Genomic DNA, 12,807 nt, shown 5'->3' on the forward strand with positions numbered 1-12,807 from the left:
TTCATTGGAGTCAATGAATAGCGGCTCCAATTACGGCCAAAGAAGTGACAGGTCACTTCTTTGACGCGGGCGTCTATTTACGCGCCGTCATTTGACAGCGGCGCGTAAATATACGCCTCGTGTGAACAGACAAACGTCTGCCCATTGCTTTCAATGGGCAGATGTTTGTCAGCGCTATTGAGGCGCTATTTTCGGGCGTAATTCGGGGCAAAAACGCCCGATTTACGTCCGTAAATAGGCCGTGTGAACATACCCTAATAGGTACCAGAAGAATACAGATTTATTAGGGCATGTTCACACGGCAGTCAAAAAAACGACGTGTAAATGTGTCAAATATGCTAGCGTTTCTAGTGAAGCGCTTTTTAAAATACAGCGGTTTTTGGCATGTTTTACACGTGTTTTTTACGTATTTTCTGCACGCTTTTTTCAAGTTGTTTTGGTGCGCAATTAGGACTCCCATTGATTATAAGAGCATTTGGTGCATTTTCGGCGCGTTTTACACATCAAAGAATCAACCAGATTCGTCTTTTTTACACTACGCTTTTTTAACCCCTTCGCGCTCAGGTCAGTAATAGTACGTCCTGCTAAGTAGAACGTTCGCGCTCAGGTCAGTACTATTACTGACCTGAGTAAACACGGCGCCATCTTTCCCCGGCGCGTGTTTGAGCTGTGATACCTGCTGTTTCCGACAGCAGGCTATCACAGCTTAGTGTGCAGGGACCGATCGCGGTGGTCCCCGCCGATTAACCCCTTAGAAGCCGCGTTCAATAGCGATCGCGGCTTCTTAGGGGTTAAGCTGCCATCGCCGGCCTGCTACACGATAGCGGGCCGTGATGGCTACTATGGCAACCAGAATCCTAACAATGGACTCTGGCTACGCCATCGACGGAAGCCTAGTGGGTCCCGACAAAATCAGGACCCACTATGCTTGCTGTCAGCGAACAGCTGACAGCTCTAATACACTGCACTACGCATGTAGTGCAGTGTATTAGAATAGCGATCAGAGCCTCCTGCCCTCATGTCCCCTAGTGGGACAAAGTAAAAAAAGTGTAAAAAAGTAAAAAAAAGTTGTGTAAAAATAAGAAAATAAAAGATTTAAAAGTAATAAAAGTAAAAGTCCCCCTTTTTCCCTTATCAGTTCTTTATTATTAATAAAAATATATAAATAAACAAATAAACTATACATAATTGGTATCGCCGCGTCCGTAACGACCTGAACTACAAAACGATGTCGTTATTTATCCCGCGCGGTGAACGCCGTAAGAGAAAATAATAATAAACCGTACCACAATCACAATTGTTTGGTCACTTCACCTCCCAAAAAATGGAATAAAAACAGATCAAAAAGTCGCATGTACCTAAAAATGGTACTGATCGAAACTACAGTTCGTTACGCAAAAAATAAGTCATCGCACGGCTTTCCTGATGGAAAAATAAAACAGTTATGGCTCTTAGAATAAGGGAACACAAAAAGTAAATTATACTTTACAAAATGTATTTTATTGTGCAAACGCCATAAGACATAAAAAAAAACTATAAACATCTGGTATCGCCGTAATCGTATCGCCCCGCAGAATAAAGTGAATATGTCATTTATAGCGCACGGTGAACGCTGTAAAAAAAATTGAATAAAAAACAATAGTAAAATTGCTGTTTTTTTAGTCACCACGCCACCTAAAAATAGAATAAAAACTGATCAAAAAGCCGCATGCACCCCAAGAAAACTACAATGGATTCCTCAAGGGGTCTAGTTTCCAAAAAGGGGTCACTTTTGGGGGGTTTCCACTGTTTTAGCACCACAAGACCTCCTCAAACCGGATATGGTGCCTAATAAATTAAATTAAATTAATTAAATGTCACCTCTACTTTGCTCTAAATTCCTGTGAAACGCCTAAAGGGTTAATAAACTTTTTAAATGCTGTTGTGAATACTTTGAGGGGTCTAGTTTCTGAAATGGGGTGTTTGATAAGGGTGTCTAATATATGGGCCCCTCAAAGCAACTTCAGAACTGAGCTGGAAACTAAAAAATAAAATAAAAATGAGGCAATACTTCGCTTCTTACATTATACTGATAATGAGCCGTGCCCACCCCGAGATGACCCCAGTTTTGACCGTTTGTATAAACGGGGACCCCTATTAGACCGTTTCAGTGCCCGGTTTTCCCAGCATTCACCCCCGAGAAGTGTATTGAAAGGGAGGCTTCAATTCCGCCAGTACCTGCCGGGTAAGAGGGCAAGGTATGGCGTGAAGATGTATAAGCTGTGCGAGAGTGCATCCGGGTATACCTACAAATTTAGGATATATGAAGGGAAGGACACCAGTTCTCAGCCCCCAGAATGCCCCCCCTTACTGGGAGTTAATACAAAAATTGTGTGGGATTTGGTGCACCCACTGCTGGACCAGGGTTACCACCTCTACCTGGATAATTTTTATACCAGCGTCCCACTCTTCAACTGCCTCGCTTCCAGAAGTCCTGCGGCATGCGGCACTGCTAGAAGAAACCTGAGAGGCCTCCCTACGACTCTGCTTGGGCAAACACTCAGAAGGGGTGAGAGCAGGGCACAATCTAGCAGCAACATATTGTGTGTCAAGTACAAGACCAGGGAGATGCCACACCAGTACCCATGTACCTGTACGAGGTACCAGTACAGGGACCCCCAAACTAGACTGCATCCTGGACTACAATAGGTACATGGGAGGGGTGGACTTGTCAGATCAAGTCCTGAAGCCTTACAGTACTTCTGGAAGCGGGGCCACAGGCATCGTACCAGGGCAACACTTTTTAGGAGAAGTTCCCCAAACTGGCAAGAAGGTAAAAAGTCAAAAGAGGTGCAGAGTCTGCTATAAGAGGGGGATAAGGAAGGACACAATATATCAATGTGACGCGTGTCCCGAAAAACCAGAGCTCTGTATGAAAGAGTGTTTTCAAATTTATCATCCATCCCTTTATTTTTAATTTACCCCAGTTTTACTCGCTCTGATCCACTTCGCACAGCTTACCCCTCCTCATCTTTCCCCTCTGAGCCCTGCTGTGTGCCCAGGCAGCTGATAACAGCCACATGTAGGGTATTGCCGTACCCGGGAGAGCCAACATTACAGTTTATGGGGTGTAGGTCTCCGGTGGCACATGCTGGGCACAATATATCGGACACTGACATGGCATATATATAGAAAATTGCAAATCTCACTCTGCACCAACTGCTGCACATTATCTTTTACACAATACCTGTGGGGTCAAAATGCTCACTACACCTCTAGATGAATTCCTTAAGGGGTGTCGTTTTTAAAACGGGGTCACTTCTCGGGGGTTTCAACTGTACTGATACCTCAGGGGCTTCTGCACACACGACTTAGCACCAGAAAATTCCCAGTAGGCCACATGGTGGTCCTTTCCTTCTGAGCCCTCCCATGGGCCCAAACGGCAGTTTATCACCACAAATAGGGTATTGCCACACTCAGGACAAATTGGGCAACAAAATGCGGTATTTTATTCCTTGTGAAAATAAGAAATTTTGAGCCAAAACTACCTCTTATTGGAAAAAATAAATTTTTTTTTAATTCACAGCCCAATTCAAATAAATTCTGTGAAAAAACTGTGGGGTCTAAATGGTCACAACACCCATAAATAAATTCTTTGAGGGGTGTAGTTTCCAAAATGGGGTGACTTCTGGTGGGTTTCCATTGCTTTGATACCTTTGGGGCTCTGCAAATGCGACATGGCACCCGAAAACCAATCCAGCAAAATCTGGGCTCCAAAGAACACATAGCGCTCCTTTCCTTCTGAGGCCTCCCATGGGCCCAAACGGCAGTTTATCACCACAAATGGGGTATTGCCGCACTCAGGACAAATTGGGCAACAAATTGGGGTATTTTATTCCTTGTGAAAATAAGAAATTTTGAGCCAAAACTACCTCTTATTGGAAAAAAATTCATTTTTTTGAATTCACAGCCCAATTCAAATAAATTCTGTGAAAAAACTGTGGAGTCTAAATGGTCACAACACCCATAAATGAATTCCTTGAGGGGTGTAGTTTCCAAAATGGGGTCACTTCTGGTGGGTTTCCATTGCTTTGATACCTTTGGGGCTCTGCAAATGCGACATGGCACCCGAAAACCAATCCAGCAAAATCTGTGCTCCAAAGAACACATAGCGCTCCTTTCCTTCTAATACCTCCCATGGGCCCAAACGGCAGTTTATGGCCACAAATAGGGTATTGCCGCACTCAGGACAAATTTGGCAACAAAATGGGGTATTTTATTCGTTGTGAAAATAAGACATTTTGAGCCAAAACTACATCTTATTGGAAAAAAGTTTTTCTTTTTAAATTCACAGCCCAATTCAAATAAGTTCTGTGAAAAAACTGTGGGGTCTAAATGGTCACAACACCCATAAATAAATTCCTTGAGGGCTTTTGTTTCCAAAATGGGGTCACTTTTGGTGGGTTTCCATTGCTTTGATACCTCTGAGGCTCTGCAAATGCGACATGGCACCCGAAAACCAATCCAGTAAAATCTGGACTCCAACAAACACATAGCGCTCCTTTCCTTCTGAGGCCTCCCATGGGCCCAAACAGCAGTTTATCACCACAAATGGGGTATTGCCGCACTCAGGACAAATTGGGCAACAAAATGGGGCATTTTGTTCCCTGTGAAAATAAGAAATTCTGATCAAAAATGACATCTTATTGGAAAAATTGTCATTCTTTTAATTTCACAGCCCAATTCAAATACGCGCTGTGAAAAAACTACGGGGTCAAAATGGTAACAATAACCATAAATTAATTCCTTGAGGGGTGTAGTTTCCAAAATGGGGTCAGTTTTGGGGGATTCCTACTGTTTTGGCACCTCAACACCTCTCCAAACCTGGCATGCTGCCTAAAATATATGCTAATAAAAAAGCACCACCAAAATGCACTAGGTGCTTCTTTGCTTCTGGGGCTTGTGTTTTATTCCACGAGCGCACTAGAGCCACATGTGGGACATTTCTAAAAACTGAAGAATCTGGACAATACATATTTAGTAGTGTTTCTCTGGTAAAACCTTCTTTGTTACAGAAAAAAAATAGAATAAAATTGAAATTCAGAAATAAAAACGAAATTTGCAAATTTCACCTCCACTTTGCTTTAATTCCTGTGAAATGCCTGAAGGGTTAAAAAACTTTCTAAATGCTGTTTTGAATACTTTGAGGGGTCTAGTTTTTAAAATGGGGTGCTTTATGGGGGTTTCTAATACATAGGCCCCTCAAAGCCACTTCAGAACTGAACAGGTACCTTAAAAAAAAGGCTTTTGAAATTTTCTTAAAAATATGAGAAATTGCTGTTTATGTTCTAAGCCTTGTAACGTCCAAGAAAAATAAAATAATGTTCTAAAAACGATGCCAATCTAAAGTAGACATATGGGAAATGTGAACTAGTGACTATTGTGGGTGGTATAACCGTCTGTTTTTCAAGCAGATGCATTTAAATTCTGAAAAATGCTATTTTTTCTAAATTTTCTCTAAATTTTGCAATTTTTCTCAAATAAAGACTGAATATATCGACCAAATTTTACCACGAACATGAAGCCCAAAGTGTCACGAGAAAACAATCTCGGAATCGCTTGGATAGGTTTAAGCATTCCGACGTTATTACCACATAAAGTGAAATATGTCAGATTTGAAAAATGGGCTCTGAGCCTTAAGGCCCAAACTAGGCTGCGTCCTTAAGGAGTTAAAATAGACTAACTGTGCGCTTTCCCGTTGATTTGAATGGGAAGCTTAATGAAGCGTAAAACGTACCAAAATACATGTCAAATACATGCTGTAAAAAACTGTCTTAAGTTTCCTGTCCCAGGTAGCAGCCTTTTGCAGCAAATCTTTTTTTCCCTCTGTCGCAGTTTTGCAATGTTTTTTTCCCACTGACCATTGATTTTAAGGCAGATAAAACATGACATAAAAAAATTCAAGAACAACATAGAACCACCTATTAAGATCCAGTTACTACATAGAACTGCATATAAAGATCCAGGTACTACACAGATGATGTCATCAGAAGCTGTTTGTGGAGCCCTTTGTATGCTCAGCACTTTGAGAGATAGGTTAATGCCAGGAGCATAACTCAAGGCTCATGGGCCCTAGTGCAAACGTTTCTCTTGGGTCCCCCCCAAATTCTCTTCACAGCCCACGGCTGTAACCCGCCCATAATTTTCAGCTGCATCGCTGGTTCTCTTAAGTGACCTATCGATGCAGAACTAGCAACCAGGAGTATTTATAGGGTCGTATAAGATCAGCGCCCCGACTGAATTGCAGCCTGTTAAGGGTTTTGCTAGTATGTTGCGATATTGTATTGAATTTCTTTCATGAGAAATTGAAGTTCTTAAAGAGAACCTTTCACTACCCCGTGCTCTCCTCCTCTCTCGTGAGATTACACAGTCTTCTTTTCAGTTGCTGACAGTAGCAGAAGAAAGGAGAGTGCGTGTGCACACACGCAGCAGAGAGAGAATACACAGCAGAAGCCGCTCTGACACTGTCCACAGTGTCAGAGCGTCTCATTTATAGTCTAATCCTGCAGTCATACCCTCTTTCAGCTGCCCCTACTTCTTTTTGACCACCCGAATGTATGTAGACTACGCTATTGATTCCAACAAAACGACGCAACCCTTGCACAACGGAGACAAACGGAAACCATTGGCACCGGATCCGTCACAATTGAAATCAATGGTGATGGAAACGAAAAACCTTGGTTTCCATCGGAAAGCTCCGATGGAACGTCGGAACGGGACCCTAGCGCAGATGTGAACGAAGCCTAAGGGGGGACGGCTCCTGGTTTATGTGGGCCCTTGAGTGATAAATTCTTAGGCCCTATTTACACGGCAGGGATAGTAGGCCGTGTGACAGACGTTTATTTGATGGCCATCATACGGCCGCAGTCAAAACATTAGACCCCAAATGGGGCTATTCCCACCGCCACACGGCTCCCATAGAAGTCTATGGGTCCGTGTAAAACATAGCCGTCACTTGGATGTGATACGATCTGCCACTCGCTCTCTCCTCCTCACAGTGCGAAATGCAGGTGAGGAGGAAGAGATTTTTTTGCTGTAGTGCTGTAGGTAGTGCCACAGTCCCCTTATAGATAGAAACCCCTGTAGATGACCCCCCCTGTAGATAGTGCCACTGTAGTCCCTGTAGGAGCAGAATCCCTCTGCCCGGGGATTCTGCTTCTAGATGGAGCCCCTGACATCACTATCCATATATGGACAGTAACAACACTGGCAACCCCTAAAGCGGAATCTTCGGCCACAGAGTTGCTGACGCTGTGGCCGGGGATTCCGTTCCAGGAGAAGTTACGGACGTCACTATCTATATATGCGCAGTGACATCAGAGGCAACTCCTGAAGAGAAATCCACGGCCACAGTGTTGCCGACGCTGTGGCTGGGAATTCCGCTCCTGGAGAAGTCCTTGATGTCACTATCCATATATGGACAGTGACATTAGCGGCAACTCCTGAAGAGAAATCCCCAGCCAGAGGAATTCCATTCCTACAATGAGTTACAGGGGGTACTGTGGCACTATCTACAGGGAACTGTGTGGTGGTATCTACAGGGGGCACTGTGGCAGTATCTACAGGGGCACTATGGCAGTACCTACAGGGGGCACTGTGGCACTATCTACAGGGGGCACTGGGGCATTATCTACAGATGGCATCAACATCTGCGATTGAGAAATCAGCCAAAGCTGCAGTACATGGTTCAATGGTTATGAGGATAAGGTAGCAAGTAAAAAAAAGCAGAGAAAAAGGCCAGAAACCAATGCAAAGAAGCAAAGCTCTCTATACTCTGAAAGCAAGAGAATATTGTGGCTGGGCGATCATGTGACCTTCCTGTGTATGTTGTTAGTGGGTTGGCACCTAAAAAATGTACAAATGAAATTCACCCATATTTGAAATGAACAGGAAAAAACGGATGCAAAGCATGTCACAATTGGCCGGTAAAAATGTGGCCCAGGAGAGAAACGGAATGGATGCAAAACGGGCAAGAAAAACTGACCAAAACGGCTGTTTTCATCGGCCGACACCCGGACCATGTCATGTGAATAAAGCCTTAGAGGGCCTTTATGTGATGTGCCACACGTGGCAGTTAGGCCTCCTGCACACGGCCGTAGCTGTGTCTAAGGACTGTGATTATGGCAAGGATGGGTTGTGGAGTGACATCCGCGGGCCGTCCGCAATCAGGGACCATGCACACAGAAGATGTGCATTGATTTCAATGAGCCCAGACCGCAAATGCTGAAACATTGGTCGAGTACATTGACCCTTAGGAAAGCATGCATTCTATACTATCCGCAATTGCAGTCTTACGCTGCGGATTTTCCGCCCAATATTTCCGCTCAGTACATAAATTTATTACTTGAACCAAGTTCATAATATAACTACATCACCAGAATCAAGCTGAGAACCAGGCCTGTACCTAAGTATGTGAAACATCCCCTGGAAGCCAGTAATCATATAAAAATGATTGTTCATATCCTAACAGGATCAGTGCCACAGGATTGGAGGACTGCTGATGCCGTAAACTTTTTTAAGAAGGGTAAGAAGGTGGAACCGAGTAACTACCATCCAGTAAGTTTCACATTTGTGGTATGTAAAATATTTGAAAGTTTTCTAAGAGATGAACTGCAAAAGTGTGAAGTGGTGAATAAGCTAATAACTGATAACCAGCATGGACTCATTAAAAACAAGTTGTGCTTTACTGCATGCTCGGTTTCTATGAGGAGGTAAATGCAAATCTGGATGTTGGTCATGCAACTTATGTGACATCTGGATTTTGCAAAGCATTTGATACTGCACCCCAAAACAGTGTTGTAATAAAGCTACAGAGGCAGGGACTATGCATGTTGTCAAAGAATTAGTTAAGCGACAGAAAACAAATAGTCATTATAAATGGTACTTAGTCAGAAGTGGGGTCCCAAAAGGGTCAGTGTCAGGCCCAAATTTTTTTCAATCTGTTTATTAATGACTATTTGGATGGGTTTGATAGGAAGGTGTCAGTTTTTGCTGACGATACAAAAATTTGTAGGATCCTTGAAACTCAGCTTCATTATAAAATATTACAGAAAGAAGTAGATAAGCTGACAGCATGGGCAAAAAGATGAGTTTTAATGTTGCTAAATCTAAAGTAATGTACCTAGTAGGCAGTAATAGTATTAATACATATACAGTAAATGAAATAAAACTGGCAATAACAGAACAATAGACGGACCTGGGAATTCTAGTTACAAGTAAGCAAAGCAGCAGTTACTCAATGTCAAGCAGCAGCTGCAAAAGCAGATACAATTTTAGGGCAGATTCAGACGAACGTTGCGTTTTTGCGCGCGCAAACAACGCGGCGTTTTGCGCGCGCAAAAACCACTTGACAGCTGCGTGTGTCATCCGTGTATGATGCGCGGCTGCGTGATTTTCGCACAGCCGCCATCATAGAGATGAGGCTAGTCGACGCCCGTCACTGTCCAAGGTGCTGAAAGAGCTAACTGATCGGCAGTAACTCTTTCAGCACCCTCGACAGTGAATGCCGAACACCATATCGAGCAACCTGTTAAAAAAAAGAAAAAGTTCGTACTTACCGAGAACTTCCCTCCCGGCCGTTGCCTTGGTGACGCATCCTTGGTGACGCGCCTCTCTTGACATCGGGCCCCACCTCCCTGGATGACGCTGCAGTCCATGTGACCGCTGCAGCCTGTGATTGGCTGCAGCCTGTGCTTGGCCTGTGATTGGCTGGAGCTGTCACTTGGACTGAATTGTCATCCCGGGAGGTCAGACTGGAGGAAGAAGCCGGGAGTTATCGGTAAGTCAGAACTTCGTTTTTTTTTACAGGTTCATGTATATTGGGATCGGAAGTCACTGTCCATGGTGCTGAAACAGTTTAACTCTTTCAGCACCCTGGACAGTGACTATCTCCTGACGTCGCGTACCGGAAATTTTTTTGCCGAGTTCGACCAAAACGAGTTCGGCCGAACCCGGTGAAGTTCGGTTCGGTTGTCCGGGTTCGCTCATCTCAAAGACACTCCGTTTGGATGTTTGGTGCACGTGGTGCTTTTCTGTTTACATTCATCCTTTTGACAGCTGGTGCGCTGTTTCAGTCGGTTCGCACGGTGCTTCCGTGCTTCCGTGCAACCTGCGTGGTTTTCACGCACCCATTGACTTCAATGGGTGCGTGATGAGCAAAATACGCGGAGATATTGAGCATGTCGCGATTTTTGCGCAGCGGACAAACGCTGCGCAAAAAGCACGGACTGTCTGTACTGCCCCATAGACTTGTATTGGTCTGTGCGTGGTGCGTGAAAACCACGCGGCCCGCATGGACCCAATACACGTTCGTGTGAATCCCCCCTTAGAGTGTATAAAAATAGAGATAAAAACTCATGTAATATTACCACTTTGTAAATCCCTTGTAAAGTGGGATTTAGTTTTGGACTCCACTTTGTAAAATGGATATGGGAGAGCTGGTGATGGGTTCAAAAGCGGGGGACTAGATTATTAAATGGGATGGGAATTTTCTCTTACAATGAAAGGCTAGAAAAATTGGGCTTGTTCAGCTTGGAAAAAAAAGACACTTTAGAGGTGATCTTATTAACATGTATAAATATATGTGTGGTTAATACAAAGAACTAGCACATGATTTGTTCTTTCAATGGCTTTACAAAGAACCAGGGGACATTCATTGCATGTGGAAAATAGGCTTTTAAGACATCAATATAGGAAAGGCTTCTTTACAGTTAGAGTAGTCCATCTATTAAATTCCCTACCCCAAGAGGTAGTAATATAAGATACTACGGCAGCATTAATGAAGTGTAATTGATTGAGAAAAGTTGAACTTGATGGACCTCTGTCTATTTTCAACCTGTGTAACTATGTGCAGAAAGATGTTTTGTTAAGAATTGTCACTGTAATTTTCGACTTATTTAATAAAATAAAAAATTAAAAGTAATTAGAGAAAGTTTTAAATATATTTATTTTAAAATAGTACATAACGTGCAATGATTCAGAAAATATAATTTTTTTATAGCAAAATATTACAGAAAGATTTTGATAAGTTGGCAGCCTGGGTAAGAAGTTGGCAGATTAAATTTAATGTTGTTAAAGGGAAAGTAGTACAGCTACGCCGCAGTAACGTAATAATATTACGGCATTTGCATTAAATTGATTAAAACAGTGGATAACAGAACAGTAAATTAAAACTGAGTATTCCGGTTACAAGCTAAGCAGCAGCAGTGTTTTAGGGGCAATTAGATTATTAAATAAGGGCTGTATTACAATGAAAGGCTAGAAAAATTGGGCAGAAATAAAAGTGCCTTAGAGGTTATTTAATTAACGTATATCAAATGTACGGTCATTACAAAGAACTGGCATATGATTTATTCTTTCGAAGGACTTTGCAAAGGACCAGGGGACATTGCGTGTGGAAGAAAGGTGTTTCAGACATCAATATAGGAAAGGCTTCTTTACAGTTAAACAATGGAAGGCCCTACCCCAAGAGGTAATAATGGCAGATACAATGATAATATTTAAAAAAGGGCTAGATGCTTATCTAATGACAAATGGCATTGGCCGTTCTTAGTGATTTAGCAATATTTATGTATAATTTATCTGGTTGATTTGGTTGAATTGAAAGGTTGAATTTGATGGACATTTGATCAATTTGATGAATTTATATAACAGACTTATCACATTTATGTTGTTTTGTTAATTGTTTCTAAATGCCAGATTTCTTCATTAAGCAATAGCAGTATCATCTTCATGTATTAATTTATGTTACAATCTGGAGGCTAAAGTGGAATTTGTTCTGTTTCTGTAAAACAAAATGTGAGATTATAGACATTATGAACATACATTTTTCACTTAGTACACTGAACCTCAGAGTCATACTGTTATTTTAATATTAGTCATGTGAAAAAGTAAAGTTTATGTACATGTTGTCACCTCCATGGCCGCGGACCGTCGGGGTCACTCACCACTCGATGGCCACAGCCATGGTCTGGTGATCGTTGGCCCGCATCTCCTTCCCAGGAGACACCAGCGCTGACTTCCGCTCCACTCTCCTGTGTCCCATAGGGTGCGCACACTCGCGCCCAGCACATGTAAAACATCATTAATTAGCCCATGATTCCCCTGGACTATAAGAAGGGCCCTGCCCCTTTGCTCATTGCCTGAGCGTTCTTAGTATTCCCATGTTCGTCTTGCAAATGGTCCCTTAGTGTTATCCTGTTCCCGTTGTTACCCGTGCCCTGCTACCTGTATTCTGTATCCCGTCCTGTGCCCTTGTTCCTGAGCCTGTTAGTGTTTGGAGTCGTGTCCTACTGCATCTGCTGTGTTACACCATGTCCGGTGTCATCTGTCTCGTCTGCATCACCTGCCATCAAGATCCTATCTGTGCCTATCCGTCGGCACTGTCTGGACTATCACAGGTACCCTTGTGCTTGGACTATATATACTAACTTGGTACACTGTTTGGCCAGCTGCTATCCTGCTACGGCGGTACGGCCCAGTGGGTCCATGTACCCACAGATCGTGAGACATGATAATAATGAATCTCCAATTACACAATATTTAAAGATAGAGCTAATTTAATTGAAAAATAATAATAATAATAATAGCAAATTAACTTTGCAAAAATGTATGTAAAAAATTCACAGATAAACAATTTTCTTCTGTGAAAAAGTAAGTGAGTAAACCCTATGGTCTAATGCTTGGTATTTTGCCCTTTGGCAGAAACACCCTCCAGCAGGCGTTTCTTAAAACTCCTTAACAATGGATAATTTTTAGTGTGATGTTTAA

The 12,807-nt window shown here is 42.7% G+C and overlaps 1 protein-coding gene across 1 annotated transcript in view; it reads right to left on the bottom strand.

Moving 5' to 3' along the window:
* Positions 1-11,009: 11,009 nt before the first annotated feature.
* The window catches only part of LOC142657901 (complement factor H-like), a 55,341-nt gene continuing 53,543 nt past the window's right edge, over positions 11,010-12,807 (bottom strand). Inside the window, exon 13 of the mRNA XM_075833424.1 lies at positions 11,010-11,821. Within this exon, the coding sequence (XP_075689539.1) occupies positions 11,785-11,821 (37 nt within the window). The 3' untranslated portion in view covers positions 11,010-11,784. The remainder of the gene's footprint in view (positions 11,822-12,807) is intronic.

Source organism: Rhinoderma darwinii, chromosome 7, assembly GCF_050947455.1.
Source record: "Rhinoderma darwinii isolate aRhiDar2 chromosome 7, aRhiDar2.hap1, whole genome shotgun sequence".
Taxonomy (NCBI): Eukaryota; Metazoa; Chordata; class Amphibia; order Anura; family Rhinodermatidae; genus Rhinoderma; species Rhinoderma darwinii.